The sequence below is a fragment of the Pagrus major genome, chromosome 17 (assembly GCF_040436345.1).
Source record: "Pagrus major chromosome 17, Pma_NU_1.0".
Lineage (NCBI taxonomy): Eukaryota > Metazoa > Chordata > Actinopteri > Spariformes > Sparidae > Pagrus > Pagrus major.
The window spans coordinates 14,210,387-14,232,109 of NC_133231.1; the positions used below are offsets into that span (position 1 = coordinate 14,210,387).

Sequence of the window (21,723 nt, forward strand, 5' to 3'; positions counted from 1 at the left end):
GGCTCAGACTGCAGGGACACAAATATGCTCTAATAAGCACAAGGAAGTGTTAGTGGACAAAGCTGTGGATCGCTTACTTGGAAGCAGTGATGTCATCATGCATAACTAAATGGGCCCAGTACGGACTGTTACAAGTTGTCAGAGTAATTACATTGTCACATATTCACTCAACAGATCTTCAGCTCTTTTCGCTGCATGTATGGAGCACACAAGAGTCTCTTCCTATTGTGCAAAAACTGAATGTTTCCTCGATCAGTTCATTGCAATAGAAGTTATTTCATCACAGACATTTCAGAAGTGGTGGAAGGAGTATTTAGAAGTAAAAGCAGAAAACAATGCTTCCTGTCAGTGTTTTACTTTTATATATGATGTTTTTGGATTAATATTAAAATAAATGCATAAATGTTTAGGTCGCATTTTACTGCTTAATGACTGAAGTTGAGATAATTTGAACCACTTATACTGTGGGGTAGTTCAGTCAGCAATGCATCGTATTCTAGACAATCATCGTCATATGTTTGTAGCGTTGCTGTCCTCTTTCATGAACTCATGAACAAGTAAGAGGGTATTCTCACCCAATACAGAAACAATTCATTCTTTAGTTTATCAGAAACACTCATAATTACCACACGGCATTCACTGGTTAGACAGGGTGTGAAAAAATATAGTATGAAAAATAACCAGTAACTATGTTGGTGACATTCTACCAGTGTCTTTCAGACAGATCTGAGGACACACCTGCATGCCACATGAGCCACAAAGTTTTGTGTAAGTATTCAGAAACCTTGTCAGCACTTTTGGGTTTGTTTAGACTTGGCGTACAGTCTGTCTGGTGTCACCTATGTTAAAAAAACGCCCCTTAAGTGCCAAGTTTCATGTGTTCATGTGTTTCATGTCAACGTTGAGTTCTGACCAGTAGTGTGTATGTGACCAACCTGTTTGGTGATTGCAGTCGTAGAGCATGCAGGTGTGGGACTGCAGGAGAGCCCTCATGTGTTCTTGTTGATGTTAGCATGTTGATTGTTTTGTGTCAGTTGGATTGTTTATGACAGTTATTTATGCATTTATGTTTTGTTTAGATGTTTGTAAGTTTCCATGTTTTTGTGACTGAGGACCCCCTTGAATCATCCTTAAATCAAAATTTACAAAAGAATTACTGCTTCACAGTTGTATACCTCTGCACGCCAGTCAAGTTGCTGTTCCTGAGCTGTGCCGCTGAAAAACCTTTTTTTTTGTTTTTGCAAAATATTATTATGTCACAGTGAAGTTGACCTTTGACCACCAACATCTAGTCAGTTCATCCGAGTGTCCAAATGGATGTTTATGCCAAATTGGAAGAAATTCACTCAAGGCGATTCTGAGATACGAGGCTCACGAGAATGGGCTGCCATGAGGTCACATTGACATTTGACTACCAAATTCTATTCAATTGATCTTTGAGTACAAGTGGACATTTGTGCCAAATCTGAAGGAATTCCCTCAAGGCGTTGAGATATTGCTTGCACAAGAATCAGGTTAAGACAACCCGAAAACATAATGCCTCTGACCACAGCTATCGTCAGCAGGGAGGCAAGAACATGTTAAGTTTTAGGTTTGTATTTGTGATAACTCTCATTTAACATATTTTTCAACCTTATTTTCTAAATTGCATATCTTCTATTTGCTATTACATTTGAATGGGCATTGTCTGTATATGTAACAGAAAATTACACTTAATCTAGCAAAAAGAAAATGTATAATATTATCAGTGTCTCAAAGGGTAAATTCACCCTCATCTTACACATTACAGTATGTTTGCAGGTCTTGGGGAGTACAACCGCATATATGAAAAAAAGCAGTATAAAGCTGTTGTGGCTCCAGAGGAAGCTGGCTGAGTTGCACTGTGGGTAATGTAGGCGCCAGGTTTTGAAAAGCAGTCCACTGGTCTAACATTGCACCTCTATAACACTGTTGGACTCATTATGGACAGTTTAAAAACAAATGATCAAAATCCATACAGCAGAACCGGAGAGATCACCTTTTTTAATCCACACATTCTTCTTCCTTTTCCAAACCTGCCACCTACATTACCCACAATTCAACTCAGCCACTGAGTGAAATCACTGGAGGCAATTTATCAGTTCATGTGCAGCTTTCTCTGGAGCTGCAAAAGGCTTTATACTACATTTTCCACGTATGCAGTAGTACCCACCAAGACCTGTAAAAGCACTTTAATGTGCAAAATTGGTGGAGTTACCCTTTAACTCCAGAGGTGTTGGAAATATATACTACATCATTCAAAAAATACTGATGAATTAACAATATAGAACAATATAATTGCTGCTTTATTGAGAAATTACCAGTATCATCACAAATCATACTCCTTTTCACTCATGTTTAAATTGTTTTATAGTGATTTCATACTTTGTGCTCACACTAACAAAAGCCTCAAGCGGAACATAAAGAAATGTACACACAGTTGGTTGTATTTGTGGTGAGTCTGTATTGCTGTGCAGACACACACACACACACACACACACACACAGTGCTGCACAATCCCATCTTTGTCATGCGTTGGGAAGAAACTGCTGGATTCATCAGCCCAGAAAGCTGCTTGTCCCATAGAGCAGTGTTGCTCCTCTGACAACACATTGCACAGTGGCTGGCTCTACTCTAAGACCAATTTCTTAGCCTGAGCTGGATTTTTGGACTCATGATCATGACTTTTCCTGGCTTTACTAAGGTATTATCAGCATCAATATTATCAACACTAATCCATATTATGAATCATATTCTGAGCTTCTGTCGACACTTGTCGCTCATGTTCTCCGAAGTCGGTCTTACTCGGGTTAAGACACGGATCATCCCAGATGGGATAAATAAACAAGAGGCCAAAACATATTCAGTGTTATTGCAGACACGCCCTGAATCCATCTCTGTTGAGAATATACATGAGAAGATGGTTTGAATCAGGAAACAATGCCCATCTTTCAGAAAAATTGAGTCTATCAAAGGGAGCATTGTAACTGCATGCTATACGACAGAACGACACAGGCTATAAAAACTAACTTGACTATACACATCAAGCAAAGATATTGCTTGTTTGATAACCAAATAAGCTCCAGTGTGGTTACCCCTGGAGCCTAATGTGGAAGCCACGCACTGGCAAAGGAATGCTGTCCACTTTAAGGACCTATGTGATACCATTCTTCAAATTCTAGCACAGGTACAGGAGCATGGAGTGCAATCTGAACCTTATTTGAGGGCAGAAACTTCAAATGTACTCGTGTCAGTGAGGTCACTGTCGAGTTCATTATCTACAGGGTGGTGACAGGCTTTACATTCCTGTCGGTTCTCGTGGATGAGGGAAAATGATGAATGTTGAAAAGAATAGCTTGTGCAAAATTAAAAATGTAGAATCCACAACAGTCAACATTTGTTGAATAACTTTTTTCTTTTTGTTTTCATGTAGCTGGGAATAGACATACCGTGATACATGCATGTGAGGTATGTGCAAAGTTGGGAGCTGGAATATGGCATGTAAAAATGTGAGAGCCCAGAATAACAAATCTAGTAATGACATTATTATAAAGTAAACTCCTGTGCGATTATTGAAGAAGGATTAGGGAATATCACGATATATCATTCTGACCTCTCATGATTAATGACTAGAAACTAGATTTCAACTTTTACTTAAAGGTGCAACATGTAAGAATTTTTAGTTTAAAACACTCAAAAATGAATGAACATTATGAAGAGAATGTGAAGAAAAAACACTTGACATAATGTCAAAGATGTCTATAATGTATTGTGTTAAAGTAGTGAAGTTAGCATGCTAACCAGCTAGCCTCGGGCCTGAAAACCTATGACTCCCAGGTGTCATGTTTCTGTAAAGGCTAGAAACAGAAAAATGGAGGTTTGCATAGAATGACCCAGAAGTATTTAGTAACAGAAATACAGTATTTGAGTAAATGCACTGACTAGAACCATTCGATAACTTTATTTCTTATCAGCACCTCCAAGTCATAGAGACATTTGAAGCGGCCTGATAAATATGAGGTCGAGCAGTGCTTCTTATCACACAGATGCCTCACCAGAGTGTCATACTTTCAGATGACAGTGGAAGAATTTCCGTGCAGAGTGGGCGGGCCAGTCGGCGGCCCGTCATTGGTCAAAGCGATATGCGCCGTCACATGCGAGAGCAGCGCCGTGTTCGCTGATTGGCTAGAGGACCCGCCCGTCACAGCACCCTGTATCCTGGCAGCAGCTCCGCCGTGAGAGCCGCCTGGCGCTGCTCCCGTCACGGTTATCCTTCCAGCGTTCACCCCTTCAAACAATGTTATCTCTATCCTGTGCGGCTCTAAACATCCTTCATCGACTGATCTTCTGAAGACTTTGGATTGATTCGACCATCTACAGGTTTGTCCATTTAATTATTCATTTCATCTCGAAGATTCATGCCATTTTTTTTTTTGTCTTCCCCCGTTGAAACGTTATAGTGGCATAGCGTGAAATACGTTCAGATGCGCCTCTTGTCATTTTTTTTCATGAATGTGCAGCGGTGTTTGGTGAATCCATCACGAAACACCTCGCAGGAGAGTGATGCACATGGGGAATTGAAGCAATAAAGCCTCGAGGCTCGAGGGAAGGGCGCATGCAAATTGATTTCGGACACAGGATCTCAAATTTGAACTGCCATGTCGATCAGGTGCAGATTTGCTTGTGGGAATTCACCGCAACAGGCCCCACACAGGCCCCTGGTAAATATATACGTTTTTAAAAAAGCCCGTCCCGGTTATAGTCGAGCATTTTTCTTTTACCCATAAATATTTTAAATGATCGCAACCCCTGCTGGAAACCGAGGGTGTGGACATCGGATGGGGTTATGTTACGTAATCCCTTCCCATTCATCACTCCACGCCTTTCCTCCTGAACCTCGGCCTGTGTTCATCCCACACAGCCTGGACTGTGTGGAGCTGCTGCCTCTGCTCTCTGCCTTCCCCTCATCACTAGGAAGTAAATTACCAACCCAGGAAAGATCTGGCGTGAGGACATCACACCAGTGATGTGTTTCACTGGCTGTAACCCTGGTCTCAGTACACATCTGTAGAGGGCACTCTATGAATGATAGGCCTGAAGATAAAATCATTACAGTGTGCACAGTTCAGTACTATATTTAATAAGTGAGCCATATTGACCCTGATTCTCTTGAATGTTTTCTTAGGTGAGTGCTAATTATGCCAGATTTGACTAGAGAGAACCAATCAAGCATCTTAAACAGGTAGAGATGCACAACGCTAGTTACATGCACTGGTCAGGTCTGAGCCATTTTTCAGTGTTGTGTTTGCATCTCTAAGTGGAAGTGGCTTTGAAAGCAGAAGTCCCACCTTTTGTCAACTCTTTTGGCTGTTACTGTTTAGTGAGTAACAGATAATGTCGTTTGAAGTGTCGTCAGAGTGAAATTTGTGTCAATATCTGCACTCGTGAGGAAGAAGAATCCTCATTGGATAGCTGACTGACGTTTATTCGTTCTGAGAGTTGTTGTTTTACTCTTGTGATGAAAAACATTGATCTGAGGCTCAATTCTGAGGCTGTTCTGTCTATAATCATCTATTAAATAATAAATATAGAAACTTCTGATCAACTCATATCAATCTCAGGCTTAAAATAACAGTTTCCGGACCAGTCCCACCCACTTCCGGTTTAAGCACGGCCTACTTGGGGTTAACACTGGGTTAACGGTCACCCATTTCAAGTACCGATTGGGAACCGGATCATTTAGTTCAGATTAAACCACAAGGTTTGATTTTGCCTGTCAGAAGTTTTTAGTGAATTAAAAAAAATACTATAAATTGCTGTTTAAATGCACTTTAAATATGTAGGATCCTGACTTGTTGATTATTTTTCATTATCTGACTACCGTTGGCAGAGCAAGACTTTATGCAGGAAGTCAGTAAATTAAGGGAACTTGGGATCTGAGTACTACGGAAACCCAGGAGAGAGAAAATAGTTCAATTGTTGCCTCTCAGGATTTCTGTATAGTTCCATCTTACATGTTAACATTACAGTACAATAGCTGCTTTCTGTTGGCCTGTGGTCCACAATTAAGTTTCAGTTTTGGCCATCCAAGGGAAAATGTTAGGGCAAAACTGATGTAACATCCCTGAGTGTGTTAGGCTGCCCTAAGGATTAGCTGCCTGTCAGATTATTTCATCATTAATAATTTAATTTATTTTGATGTCAAAACAACTTCCACTCTATTAAGTATTAAAAGCTATTTTTAAATCCTACCTCCCACCTCTTAAGCATATTAGACGCTGTGGGAAATATTGATTCTGTGTCGAGTTCGACACTTGTCCTGAAGTAATATCCTGTTTGCAATCACCCATACTGAGAAATGAGATAGAGCACCTCATTGGCAAAATTTATGACTACGGGGACAGCAAAGGTCAGAGCTTTATTGCACCTGAGGTCCTGAGGTTTGCAACAGGCCTTTAAAGTAACGCTTATGTTGTAGAGATTCAGTCGTGAATCATATCACAATTATAATATCTGTCAAAATAATGTCAAAGTAATATTTTTGCAATATCAAGCAGCCACACTCGAATGCAACAATTTGAGATGAATCCATCATTAATTACCAAAACATCAGATTAATTCACTCGTTGTAATAAAAACACTTGAAGCTGCACGAATCAATAACAATGGTTCAAATGACTAATGTGAATGGGGTCGCTGCAGTGTCACAGCTCATCTCTATGAAGCCTTTCAGTCTGTTTGTTGTACTCTTTGGTTTATTGTTTGGCTTTTCTGGCCCACAACTCCTCTCTCATCAACCCCGACTCCAGCTGCATCAGGCAGCTGTTTCCAGCAGAAACCACGGCTACTGGTGAATGCTGATATTGCTCTGTATCTGCTGAATAGGTTAACATGTTTGCTAAGGTGTTAGCCATAACAGCCTAAATTGGTGATAATAGGTTAATGTTGTAAATTTGGCGAAAAAGACAAAAAAACAAAACAAACAAACAACAAGCTAACAAGCTAGCCCCAGCCAATCCTTTCTCGTAATACTGTGTGACTCCAAGCTCCCAGTCTGTATTGCTAGCTGCACGGCTAACTGAGCTAACCAGCTATGGGCAGCTACAGTTAGCAGTAGTTAGTGGTTACTTTGTTGATACTCTTCGCCCTACTTATTTGCAATGTGAATTTGAGAGGTGGCCAATTCTTACATATCCCACCTTTTTAAGGAAAAAGGCTGATGAAAATGTCATCAGTCATTTATCTCTTTGATTATTTAGTTGTCATTTAATCAGATGTTTTCATTTACCTTAATTTAGGGTTGTGACTATTAATAATTTTTATGATCAGTTAATCCGTTGATTTGGTCCAGACAGTGACGAGTCCTGTTACAAATTTTCCAGCGCCCCAGGTGACAGCATCTAATGACCTGTTTTGTTCCAACAACGGTACCAAAAAAAAAGTTCAATTTACAAATGTTTCTGCTTTGTAATTGACTTAAATGGATCATTGATTCTCCAAACTGTTTTGTTCATTAATCAAATGATTAATGCCCTACTTCTTTGTACACATAAGCCCGCTGACAGACCTGGAGATGGCAGTAGCTCAAAGCCAGACAGATATTGACTAACTGACTCTTTGTTTCCTCCTCTCTGGCCTCCAGTTTGCCATGGCGACGGTGGTGATGGAGCAGATCGGTCGCCTGTTCATCAACGCCCAGCAGCTGCGTCAGATCCCTCAGCTCCTGGAGTCCGCCTTCCCCACGCTGCCTTGCACCGTCAAGGTGTCCGATGTCCCCTGGGTGTTCCAGGAGCGTCACATCCTCACCGGCTACAGACAGCCGGACCAAAGCTGGCGCTACTACTTCCTCACCCTCTTCCAAAGGCACAACGAGACCCTCAATGTGTGGACCCATCTGCTGGCTGCCTTCATCATCTTGGTCAAGTGTCAGGAGATCTCGCAGACTGTCGATTTTTTGCGAGACCCTCATGCTCAGCCCCTCTTCATCGTCCTCCTGGCAGCCTTCACCTACCTCTCCTTCAGCGCTCTCGCCCATCTGCTCTCTGCCAAGTCCGAGCTCTCCTACTACACCTTCTACTTCCTCGACTACGTGGGGGTCTCTGTCTACCAGTATGGCAGTGCCCTGGCGCACTACTACTACGCCATAGAGAAAGAGTGGCATAGTAGAGTGCGAGGGCTCTTTTTACCCGCTGCAGCATTCTTGGCCTGGCTCACTTGCTTTGGCTGCTGCTATGGCAAATATGCGCGGCCTGAGATGCCCAAGTTAGCCCACAAGCTCTTCCAAGTGGTGCCCTCAGCCTTGGCTTACTGTTTAGACATAAGCCCTGTGGTTCACCGCATCTACAGCTGCTACCAGACGGGCTGCTCCGACCCAGTCGTGGCGTACCATTTATACCATGTGCTCTTTTTCTTAGTCGGCGCCTATTTCTTCTGCTGCCCTCACCCAGAGAGTTGGTTCCCTGGGTGTTGTGACTTCATCGGGCAGGGCCACCAGCTCTTTCACGTGTTCGTGGTGGTGTGCACCCTGATGCAGATCGAAGCGCTGCGAACAGACTTCACGGAGCGCCGTCCCTTCTACGAGCGTCTTCACGGCGACCTCGCACACGATGCCGTTGCACTCTTCATCTTCACTGCCTGCTGCAGCGCTCTCACAGCTTTTTGTGTGCGCCAGCGCGTACGTGCCTCTCTACACGAGAAGGAGGAGTAAGATTTGAAACGAGTGGGGAAAAAAAAAAAAGAAAGTCTAATTTATTTTACTCTGTAGTGACCGTTAATTAAAATAATGGAAATGTTTTTTGTAAATGAACGTTATAAGTTTGTGACAGTGACTTGATTATTTCTTCTCTGTGTGATCTGCCAAACTACAGTCAGCGAAAAAAAGTGATTCAAGGGTTTTAATGAGTTACACCGACGAAAAGGGAGTCTTATAATTTGTCTTATAATACAGGTAGTATTTAAACACTGGAACGAGACCTTGCATCTTAGGTGCACTACGCAACTTTTTTACAGGCTTATTGACAGACAGAGCTCTTGATACAAGGAATAGCAGTTTGCAAGAGCTAGCATGAGTTTTAGATGTACTTTAAAGGTGCAATATGTAAGATTTTTATTTTAAGACATCAACAAATGAACTAATATTATCAACAGAATTTGAAGAAATAACAGTTATTGCAGAGACGCCTTTGAATTGTGTTGCCGAGATATCTTCTGAAGTTAGCGTGCTAAGTAGCTAGCCCCTAAATGCTCTGTTCCATTAGTAAACACTCCATCAGTACTCCGAGCCCCCTGTCTGGGCAGAGTCAGCCAATAGGAGCGCTAGCTGCACGGCTAACTGAGCTAACTAGCTAACAGCAGCTGAAGTTGGCAGCAGTTGTCGGTTTCTTTGGTGGTATGCTGCGCCCTATTTGTTTGAAGCATGAATTCGAAAGGTGGATAATTTTTACATATTGCACCTTTAAAGCCACATGTGTACATTTTTGTGAATGAACATTGGAAAAAAACAAGCTTGTATTATGAGTTATGGTGAGGTGGGAACAAAAAGATCATAGAGGTCCCCCAGGTCAAGAATATAGGACTATAAAACCAAGCTGTTACTAAAAAAAGTTACATAGTGCACCTTTAACTCTGCTTGGTCGGTTTTAGTCGTAGTCTAAAGAAATGCATTTTTTTCTTCACACTGCAAAAACACTTTCTGTCAAGGTGTGCAGAAAAAAAGGTTGTTAAAATGCCTTTCAACCAAATGTAATTAGAATAATCTGACTGAAGCATTTCGAACCACGCAAGTGTTTGTTTTTACAAATTACAGCCCCATAACAATTTGTAAATTGCGGTCAGATACCAATTCCAATCCAATTAAAATCTGGTGGCCTTGATGAACCTTTCTGACAATGTTTTTTCATTTGGATCCCGCCCCCCTCTTTACGGATCAAAGCAGGGATTTCTTTGTTTTTAATTTAACAAGGCACTAACACTGCGTCACACAAATGTTTGACCAGATTCTGCGAAAGTTGAGAACCCAATTAGAAAACCAAATATTATAACCTCCTATTTAAAAAAAAAAAAAAAGGATATTTTTCGTTGGGTGATACCATTCTGTTGAATTGTGTTAAAAATGAGGCTGGCACTCAGTATTGGTTAAGAGATGAATTGAAGATTACTGATGTCTCTTTGTTGTTATGACAATGTTAATCTTTTTTTACTCAAAGGGCTGGAACTTCAGCTTTTGCCTTTTTCACATCCCATGATGTCAGTGCTTTTTGCGCCCATTGTTTTCATTGTCGGGTCGATCAGATTTGAGTCACAAAAGCCATGTCTGACTGGTGTCCTGCTTTTGGTATGTCTTTGTTTTTTGTATGATGAATATGTATGTGCCTCTGCGCATGTCTTTTGGTATATGCTGTGGATATTAAGTGTGTGAATGTCTATGAAAGCTTAGCCTTGCACTCCTTTCTTATCCTGTAAATAAGCCGTATTTCTCGAGACAGTCATTTGCATCCCATTTTCTCCCCACCTAACAGTGCACAGAACTGAATGCATCCTTTTTCCGGTGGAGTACAGCACATTTCTACTTTGCTGCATCCTTTCAGAGTGCGTGTTGTGTTCACTGTCCTCCTGCCTATCAGACTTTAATGGCCATGAATACATAATTTCACACTGCTGCACTGTTACACTGAAGACTCCTGATTTCTCTTTTGTCTGATGACTTTTGTTATGAAAAACATCACACAGATATGGCTCACTGATAATGTTGCTTAGATTTTTATCTCACAGAATCTTAAATGTCAGAAATGATCTGTATTCATTATAGTGCTCTCTGTTCATGATGTTTAATGTGCCAATGAATCTGTTATTGCTTCAGTGATGGTACTACTGAGAGATGAGTTCAGAGACAGAATGTCAGAATTGACAAGTTGGTTTTTAAATGATGTCTTGACCTGACTACAAACATGTGACTGGTGAGATTTAACCCCTAAATATGAACCTTCTAACTGTTGACTGTGGCATACTGACCTGGTCTCATCATGCACTGCCTGAATCAACACTGTATATATATACTGTAGCTGACAACACTGGCTATGTTTACATGTATGGAGGTATCTGCTGTTAATGTGGTTATTCTGGTTTTGTGATGAGTCTTGGAGAAACCTGGGTAAACCAGTGCAAGACACCTCCCTTCTTGTGCATGGTTATAAATTAGTTGGCAACAAGATTGAGGCTCTTGTGCACATGTAGTCCAACAAAAGGCTTGATTATAGGCTAATGATATGGCAGATTGGCAAATGAAGCCTATAAGTCTTTCACCAGCCCTGCGTGTGACATGAGTTTAATGTCCTGACCATCAAAAAGGACCAAAACAATTTCTAGTATTTATGTTTTGTTGCAACATGGATACTCCCAGATTATCTCAGTTGCATGCCAGTTAAACCTGACTGAGATCTGAACTGGAATACGACCAGTCTTTTCCTAAATTTGGTGTGTAAACGTAGCCTCTGATGCCACCCAAGGTTTCCCTTTATCACTTCATGAAAGCAGGGTGAGAGGGACCAGAATGTCTTCTGCCTCTAAAAAAATATGTGTGACTGACTGTACTAATATTATGTGGTATTTAAGAAAATAAAGTGTTCAAGTAACTGCAATTGCTCCTGTTTATTTTTCACAGGTTAGGGACCATATGGAAGTAAAGAAAGGTCATAATAATGTGAATGTTTTGTGCACCTGAAAATGTATTTGTGTAATTTAACCAGTGTTGAAGTTAAACTTATATCATTAAAATATTTCACTTTGGAAATCATCTGTATTATGTTCTATAAAGTCATTTGAGGTCGAATTTAATTCATTTGAGACATTTACGGTTTCATAAATAAAGAAAATGTGATCATATTAAAAATACTATTCAAATATGGCGGCGTAAAAGTTTCTCAAATTCAGTTCATCCAACCTCAAAACATATGTAAAGTCTTAAATCCACATTTAATAGTGCTCACTCAGATACAAGCCACCTAAATACACATGATCATTTTCATCAAGCATTAATTAACGCAGAAATTAATTTCTAAAAAATGCCTGATCTCTGAATGTTAAAGAAAGTGAAATAAAGTTCCTGGATTTGTTGTTTCATCTGCATCCACACCAAAAGATAATGGGGTCTATTCTGGGCTGAGAGCCATCAACCATCCAAGTACCCTGGAACAAACAAACAAAAATGCAGCAAAAACATATTCCTCTTGTTGGAGGTTTAGACAGGTGACATTCAGACACCAAAATTCAAATGTTAACCAAAAATAGTCAACTGAGCCTGAGTGGATTCGATTGGCAGCTCTGTGAGGTTGTCAATCATGTGGCTCAAGAAAGAGACATTCAGGAACGTGAAAAGATGAAATTTCAAAGAGAGAAATGTAAACCACATATATTAAGATGGTTTTAAAAATAAAACATTTCAATGCTATAGATTCAAGTATTGTGGTGGTTAGGTTTTCAATTTCTTTTAAAAAAATGTAAATAATTTTGGCCTTTCTTTGCTTCCGTAGTCCACAACACTTTAATGTCTTTATGTTTCAAATGAAAGGAGCTTCATTTCAATTTTATTTCACATTTACTCATTTAGGTCTATGCAACGGTAGCAAATGAATTGGATGTTCAAAATATTGGTGATCCTGGTACGAAGCGCTTGTCATTGTAAATCGTACATTATAAGTTTTATTCCCAGACACAACAGAATGAGTAGGCATTATGTCAAGACACAAGATTGATTTGTGTCTAACTGAGACTGCAGAGCTATTCGGCGTTCAGACAACAAAACTGTTCTGAATGCAGATATTTATAAGCCGTGTACTGACAGCCAAAATGTGCGACAGACAGCTAATTTTACTCTCAGACTCTTTGTTGAGCCCTGGATTACATGTAACGAGATGGTAAATGTTAAATACACACAGTAAAAACTCTAAATCTAGCTGTTTCTCAGACATGCCTGTTGTATTAGTCATTGCTCTGTCGCCACCAGAGGGCAGCCTTGGTGTTCGGTTGGACAGTTACAGTTTGACAGCAGAGGTAAAGCTGAAACATATTGAGAGGATTGACTCATCTGATGAAAAACTGACTCTGAAGAGGTGTTTCAAGGTAATGTGTTCTATGAAGGATGCTTAAAGTATTTTCTCAGTAATCATAACAGAAGCTTTGACAGATACCAGAGAAATATTATAGAGACATTTCTCTAAAAGCTTGGCCTTCTGGTCTTGATTTTTGTACATAACAAAAAAAGTTTATATCCTGCAAATCGAAAGTAAAATGGCTTTAGATGGCTAATAAGTTCAATAATAAGCTATTCATATGAATGAGTATTAGTCACTGAATAGCAATACTAACTAATGCTGAACTAAAAGGCTCAGATGTTTCAAAGGTTTATCAAAATTGGGACTTAGAAAACCACTGTGATGACGTCACCCTGTTGATAAATGACCCATTACGTCTGTTCCAGCATCTTGGGTTACAAAGGCAAAAAAATGCAAAACAGATGGATCCTCCGCTCTGTACAGTAGACATCAGCACACAATCATTTTCTTCTTGGACAGCGAGTTCTAAATGTATCTCGCCAGGAAAAACAAAAGTTGCATCGTCTGGAGTTATTCTGACAAGCTCAATAACTCCGGCGAGATATATCTCATCCCACAGCACCGATGTTTACAAGAACCAATCTTTCCATTAGGGGGCACAAACGATCTGCATATCTGCCTTCATATATTGTGTTATTGATGTATCACAGCAACTCGCAGGTCAATCAAGACTGTTTTTTTTGTGTGTTTTTTAAAAAAATGCATTTTATTGATAGTGATGCCCTGCTGTTGTAACTTATCAGAATATTCATTAGAAGCCATCTGCAGCCTGGATTACTTAACAACACACTGTGTGGCACTTTGCTTTGTTGAATTGAACCACCAGTGAAAATGAACAAATAGTTCATTATGGCTGTAAGCATTTGCTTAATAGACTAAGAATAATATTACCCGATTACATCTAATGTTGTTCATGTAGATGTTCTTCTGGGAACGATAACTGTGGCTGCATTTTATATGGCACATATAGTTTATGTGTCTTTGTGTGCATTATGGTGTCGCTGTATAAGGGTGTTAAGACTTGTTTTTGTTTACACATGTCTTGTTATTTGTTTGGTAGTGTAAGTGTGAGTGGGTTTACACAGCATCATGCTTTTTGCTGATATTTGTCAGGAGCTTTGCTTATGATGATTAGGCTGACTCATACACTGTGAATTCATATAAGGTAACCGTCATCAAGCTAAGCCTCTCTCTCTCTCTCTCTCTCTCTCTCTCTCTCTCACACACACACACACACACACACACACACACACACTTACACACAAACACATACATAACCTGTAAACCCTGACTGAGTGGAAATTCATATGCTGTACTAATTAGAACATCTTTAAAGAACATTTTCTAGTGATGGAGAAGAATAATTGAAATTTAAGGCAGAAATGGGCTCCTGATGTATCTACCTGGGATGTGATTAATTCACAGTATTACACACTTAGAGGGTCTTAAATCAAACGGCAGAGATAGTGATAATTGCCTTACAGCCTGCTTCCTGTCCTCTAACTATCAATTGCTTCCCAGACTCCATCAATTTTCATGCGTCTGTTTCTGGAACAGCTCGCCGTCTCCTCTCCTCCCAGATCCACTCGTCTCCTCTCCCTCTGTCTTCCTCTCACTCTGCGAGTTGCACTGCATTGCTGTTCCTCCTCTCCGTTCCCTTTTAAACGCTTCATTTGCTTTGTATGATTTGTATCAAGGTTGCCGAGGTAATATTGGGTGGCCTTGGTCTCCTATCATGTTTTGTAATTAAAGGTTTGACTTGCTAGGGGGAACGGCTTTGTTCAGAGTTATTAAACCGCCTTCTCTTTTTGCCAGGTGACAGACAGCCAACTTCTTTTTCCATCTCTCTCTCTCTCTTTTTTTTATTTTGGATGAACCTCTTCTGCGCTGCCAGGTATTTTGTTCCCACATCCCTTTGTTATTGTGGCATTTTCATATGGTCTCTGGCTTTTGTTATTATGCGGTGAAAAGCTCTGGGAAAATCACTGTTTTATGAGGGATGTAATCATATGAGGGACTGAACAAAACATTATCAGACTGGAAATTAGAAATGAATCAAAATGGAAAACGTAATACCTGTCCTCCAGTCTCTGAAATGTACTCACAACTAATAATAGCAGAGAGTCGGTGCATGTTGAAGAAGAAAAGCAGGCTGGTTAAATGTTTCCCCTCCAAAACCTCATTTTCTAGTGAACTGAAAAGACTTCTTCATTTGGTTCTTTAGGTTCAAAATATTTAAATATTTGTACTGTGATATTTAGTGTTGTATAAACAGCATAAAAACTCACTTAAAATCATGCAAGATATTGTTTAGATTTAAAGGGATAGCTATGGGAAACATGCTTATTTGCTTTCTTTCCAAGAGTTTGATGAGAAGATCAGTACCACTCTCACGTCCCTTCAATATGAAGCTGAAGCCAAGACGTGGCTAGTTTAGTTTAGCTTAGCTTAAAAAATATCTATGGAAATAGAGGTAAACAGGTTCTTCCAATTACCAGCGCCTCTATAGCTCACAAATTAACACATTAGATATTATTTGTTCAAACGCACAATATGTGCTGATCTGGAGCCAGTTACTGACGGCAGGAGAGCTCAGAGATTACTTTTTAACTTTCGGGATTAGAAAATGGATTTATCTTCGCTCCTGCAGCAGTGATCTGCTGAGGGGGCATCGTTGTTGGTGTTAATGTCACGTCACTGTAATGTTGGAGCTGGATGGGAAATGTACTTTGCTTCATGGGGACATCACAGAGAGGAGAGGGAGAATCAGTCTCTGGTGTCGAATAGTGAGAGTTTACCTGAATTTAAACCCACGGACAAACACACTCTCCTTGTGTGGAGCTGCATGCTGATGTTAGCTCATGGCTAATGTAGCAATCGGGCTGTTTGGGCTGCTGTGTGAGTGAGGAGAATAAACACAATCGATCCTGTTGTCAAACTTGATTTGCTGGTGGTTAATACACCATTTTACACAACCACCACGCAGATGAAAACCTATCTGACATGACATGTCAGGCACACGTTCACACAAAGTTAGCTTTGAAGTTTTATTCATGTTGAGTTTAGTCTTATTCGCCTATCACAGAATTAGCGATGACGACCTAATGAATGACTTGAAGTAAACTGTGGATTTCTCAGGGTTTGAACTTTGTTGGAAACATTTGGGATAATAACAAAATTCACAACTCAATAAAACAGATAACAAAGATAGAGTCGTTTTTAGACATTTCAGTGGAGAACTGCTAAATATTATTTCATGTGTTGGAGTGGCTGTGGATCAGGAGGTAGAGCAGTCGCCCACCAACCAGAAAGTCGATGGTTTGATTCCAGGACCTTGCAGTCTGCATGTCGAAAGATCCTCAGGCAAGATACTGAACCATAATAGTCAATGAATGTGTGTGTGTGAATGCTGACTTGTGTTATAAAGCACCTTGAGTGGTTGCTAAGGCATATAAGTACAGTCGATTAACTATTTTATCTTCAAAAATAACAAGCTGCAGCAGATTCCTAGCTTCAGCTTTCCATTTAACAGAGAGCGGTATCAATTTTCTCATCTAACTCTCAGCAAGAAAGCCATTTATCAGAGTAATAGTTAGTACTTATAAGAGTAACTCATTCCTTTTAATACATGCAAGAACAATTTTAGATTTTTTCAAAAAGCGTCATTCCAGCTTCACAGCAGCTGCTTTACAGGGTTCCAGGGCGGCATTCCGAACGTTCACTTTCATGTTTCGGAATGCCGGCCCTTAATTATTTTTGAAAAAAGGTTGCCATTCCAAACCTGAAACCCTAACCCGGTCGGTGGTGGACCGTCGGAATGGCGGTCCTTCGGAATGGGGGTCGCCCCCCTGCTTTACAGATCTGCACTTTAAAGAAATGAAACAATGTATATTCAAGTTCAAGCTGCAAAATTACACCGTGCCCACTCCGTTCGACTAACACACTGTATAGACGACGCTTTACATGGTAGCCTTTATATTATACTTGTCACTCAGCCCTGCTTTTCTACATTGCGTTATAAGCCATTGTTCTCCAGCGTCGCATTTAGCAACTCAAATGGGTATTGTACGTCCTACCTCCCACGAATCCTACAGCAGCTGTGTTTCTCATCAGTCAAAATTTTTTTGTATTGCTTAGCAGAGGAAGACGCTGCAGCAGACAGATAAAAGCAGAAAGAAATAGTGGCATGAAATATAGATAACTTGGAAGATGAGGAAGACTGGCATGTAAATTGTGGGCCTTGAGACCAATCAGTGGTCGTCTCAGAATGAATATGATCGTTGTGAAGTTACACAATGAGTGTGTTACTAACTTTGTAAAAAGACTTAATGATTCACTGGCTCATTGTATAGTCTAATGTGAATACTACTTAAAGCACGACCTCTTCATAATCTCACAAACATTGTCCCTGCTGGCATTGATATATACTGTAGTCCTCGCTCTACAGCACTGTCAGAATTTACTACGAACCTAATAGATTTAGTCCGTTCTAAAAGAGACACTTCCTACCTCCTCTTCATCTTTGCGGGTGCCTTGGTGCTACTTGCTTCACCAGTCAGCTCGCCCGCTGATCGGGCCTATTCATCATGGGCTGGTTGAGGAGATACTGGAGGCTGGCGGAGGTGAGGAGGAAGCACGTATGCCCTATCTGAAGGGCTCTCTCTCCTGCCAAAGCCGGTAGCCGCTCAAGGATAATGAATTCCCTCCTCCTGCCCCTTAACCTCTATGTATACAGCAGTGTTACGCACTCCCAACGCATTATACACAGATAACCAGCAAGTGGGAAACTTTAAGAGGCCTGGACATTGTGTTTTTCTCACAGCAGGCCTGTACTGGTGCAGCTTAGGGGGGCAGATAGACTTGTTTCGTGGGTGTATTGTTTAAATAACCTTTTGCTCACTTGGAGTTGTGACATGGCAGCCAATACTCTATGCTTTTGCAGCACAATTTCTTCACTGTGACCTAAACCTTTGGGTTTTTGTGTAATCTGATTTGGGATATAGCGCTAACAGTACAGTACAATACTTCTGCTGTGTCACAACTCTATACTACACACTAAATCTCAGCATATTCCCAATACCCAGGAAAAGGGACAAAATAGAGCAATTACAAACTCAATTGGGCGAAGAAATCCAGGAGATGTAGATGGGCCAAACATTTTCAGCTGCCTATTTAGAGCAGTTGTCATTGTCAGTTTTACATTTCAGGGTTTAGGGACATATTTTCAGTAGAGCACTTGCCTTCTTGTGACTGGATATAGCCGGATGTTTTGAAAAGCTACTACGAGAGGCAATACCTGCATGCAAAATGCTGATTTGACTAGTGAGACACATTAACCCCTGTGAAACCACAATAGTCGTTACACTTATGATTTTGTACAGATTTAACAAACAAGATAATTGTGTTGAGTGTTTGTCTGTGAATTTGTGTAGGCAGGCTAGCTGTTTCCCCCTGTTTCTGGTCTTTGTGCTAAGCTAAGCTAACTGCTTGTATCTGCATTGCATCATTTCCTGTTAGTATTAAACAGTTGAGCACATAGATTTATTGTGTCCTAACTAACAGTGTACTGAAGATCATATTGCACACACTGTACACATTCAATTCGTACATATGGAATTGGTGAAGATGGAAGATAAGATAAATTATAGTATTGACGGTTAAGTGCATGTCAAACCATCAAGCCCCTCATCTTCTTACCAAATGTGCCTTTTTGTGTTATTTTCGTAGGGCCTCACAGAAAAATCTTTATGTTCCACTTCTGAAATCCATCACCTGGTGAGTCCCCTCCTCCTCCTCCTCCACATTATGAGTTTTCTCAAAAGACTCCAGATGGCTCGGGATCCTTTTGTTAAGGTGTTTCTGTACGCTTCCTCGGCTCATCTCTGTCCTTGATACACAGTATTCAATTACCCATCCACCTGCAGCGCTGGTTTCAATTTTCTGACGGATGTGATTGAACAAGCTTTTCATGCCCGTGCTATAGAGAATCAGAAGCCATTTTGATTTTCTTCGCAATCACAAGTTAATATATTTACAATATTCTATACTGGAGAGAGTTGTTTAATGATGGAGCGGTTAAAATAACTTCATTCTCCGAGCGAATGATGAAAGTCTTGAGCAAGACAGTACAATGCTCGTGCAGGAGATGGTCGCAGTTATCTATTTTCTGTAGTAACTCTGAATGTAATTCTTGGATTAGGCAATTGGCTGGGCTCAATTATTGTTGCTACTTTTTCAGGGATTACATCCACGCCGAGGATTAGCACTGAAATTGTTAAATTGAATTTTGGGGAGGTGCAAGGTGATAAAAGGAAATGGTGCTATATGGTATGTTGGCTCAGTGTTTGCTGAATAGACTTGCTCGTCTTCAAAGAGCAGGAGACCCGAGAGCAGCCAGAAACTGGCAACCCTCTCTGATCCCTTTTCTACAGTCCAAACCGGCTTATTCAGCAACAGTTGAGCATCCGGTGGGAGGCTTATTTTGTGTGGAGGAAAATCTGCCACAGGAGTATAAAAGAAAGTAGAAGTAATTGTGTGTAGTGGCTGGACTAATGACATAAGAAATGATGATAATAAGAAAAACTAATCACCAACTGCTTTTTAATATCTATAAATAGTGAGGATGAAGAGCTTGAGGCTATCCACCAAAATTAAATCAAATGGGCTGTTTTTGATTGCCTTGAATATATTGCATTGTTGGACTGTTAAACTGCTTCAAAGGTACGGGGCGAAAATACTTCTGCAGCTGCACTTAATAGGTTTTTTTTCAATAACAATGGTTTTAATGAATCTGTAATGCTAAAAAAAGGTCGTCTGCAGTGACAAACTGCAGTTCCCTTAGGATGTATGGAGTATTTTGGCATCTTTCAACCTATTATTTTGGTTATATGCCATGTCAAGTTCCTGCTGTGGCTCAGTCTCGTCGCTGTCATCAACCTCATTTACAGCCGCATCTTTAAATATGCACATTGCAGCTCGGATAAAGCCTTTGTATGTTACCTACATTACCCACAGTGCAACTCAGAAATAAGAATTCATACTGTATATATAATTTTGAAGTGTTTGATTTGCTCCTGGCATTTCCTCAGAGCTTTGACTGGACTTATGTCTACCATCATCTAGCTCTGAGAAACTGAAGGTACTTCCACGTGACAGAAGAAGATACACAAGGTCTTCATCTTGCAGATTATTTCCATCCTTATGCATCTACTGCTTCACTACATAGCATGATTCATTTTTGACACACAGCATGAACTCAGGATAGGTAGCTGAGAGACGACGTGCTGAGGGCGGCCCTGGTAGGATGTTCGTTCTTACCTTGCTAATGAAGATATCTGTAATTTTACAGCATTTAGCGACACTTTCCTTCTGGCCTTTTCTTCTTTTAATGCGCTCCCACTTAACTCTACCTTTTCTCTTTTCTCGTTCTCTCTCTCTGCTGTGCTGTGTCTTCGCCACACTGTGGCCATGAACAGGCAACTGAATGTTGTGTTGACTGTGTTGTTTTCTCTTTGATCCACACATTTCATTTAGCATTTTGAACACCGACTTGACACTCCAGGCCAATCAGCTAGCACAGGCCACTGGGAATTCTCCTGATGGCCAGTCCAGGTGTGATTGTAGGTAGTTTATTTGAATACAGGTTTCTCTTTTTTGCAAATGACCACAAATACTGAAAAAATAATAGTCTACTTAAGCGTCTATTTATACACGAGGCCTAGAGCATCCCTCAGGCAGAACAGCAGGAGGTAAACTTACACTTACCTATCATTAAAATGTGCTTGTTTATTTCTGTACACTTTAAATCCCTGTGATATGAAGTCATTACCTTTATCAAGGTCTTAATCAATATCAAAGAGTAAAACTTCATCTCCCTGAAATAAACATAAATCATTCACGATCACGATCCATACTGGTTAATTTAAACTCTTCTAATAGCTGAAAAAACTGAAGCTGTCTTCATTAAGTGGCCCTCAACAATGTAAACCTCGAAGTCCCCACGTCACGTACCACATCATTTTTCTTATCTGTCGAGAGGGCGAGTTGGGAGTATTAACAAAAAAGAAGAGAACCCCCATGCCCATCACTCTGAAACAATACTTATAATGTGATGAGTGTATCTTGACAAAATCTAAATAGAAGTGTCTGAGGGAAAACAAGAAATGGGTGGAGGCAGTCGCTGTGGTGTGGAGCTCCCGGCTCTGTGAATCGACACAGGCTGATAGATGGCGCACGGGCTGACAGCGCCGGCACAGTAACTAAATCACAAAGAGGAGGGGCAGGGCTGATAAAAACTCTGGGACTGTCACACGGTTTCTGATTAAGCTTCTGTTTCAGCCTCTCCATCGTGAGAGAGCAGTAGTTTTAAACTTCGTCTGAGAGTTTTTAGAGATGCTGGAGGGAAGTGAAGAACTTCCTTCTCATCCCAATTAACCTGAGCGCTGGTTCTGCAGGAGAAGGGGAGAGGCTGGCATGATGTGCATTTAATGTGTTTCCCACAGGCCCGTCACGATAACTGCTTTTGTTGGACATTATATTGTTCCAGAAATCATTTGATAAATGGTGTTATTTTCATTTTAAGACCATTTAATGCCAC

General features: G+C 40.5%; 1 protein-coding gene across 1 annotated transcript; it reads left to right on the plus strand.

Moving 5' to 3' along the window:
- Positions 1–4,261: 4,261 nt before the first annotated feature.
- Positions 4,262–11,648, plus strand: paqr7b (progestin and adipoQ receptor family member VII, b). Its single transcript, XM_073486046.1, has 2 exons — positions 4,262–4,398; positions 7,661–11,648. Exon 2 carries the CDS (start codon positions 7,667–7,669, stop codon positions 8,723–8,725), a length of 1,059 nt encoding a protein of 352 aa, XP_073342147.1. The 5' UTR covers positions 4,262–4,398; positions 7,661–7,666; the 3' UTR covers positions 8,726–11,648.
- Positions 11,649–21,723: the final 10,075 nt, after the last annotated feature.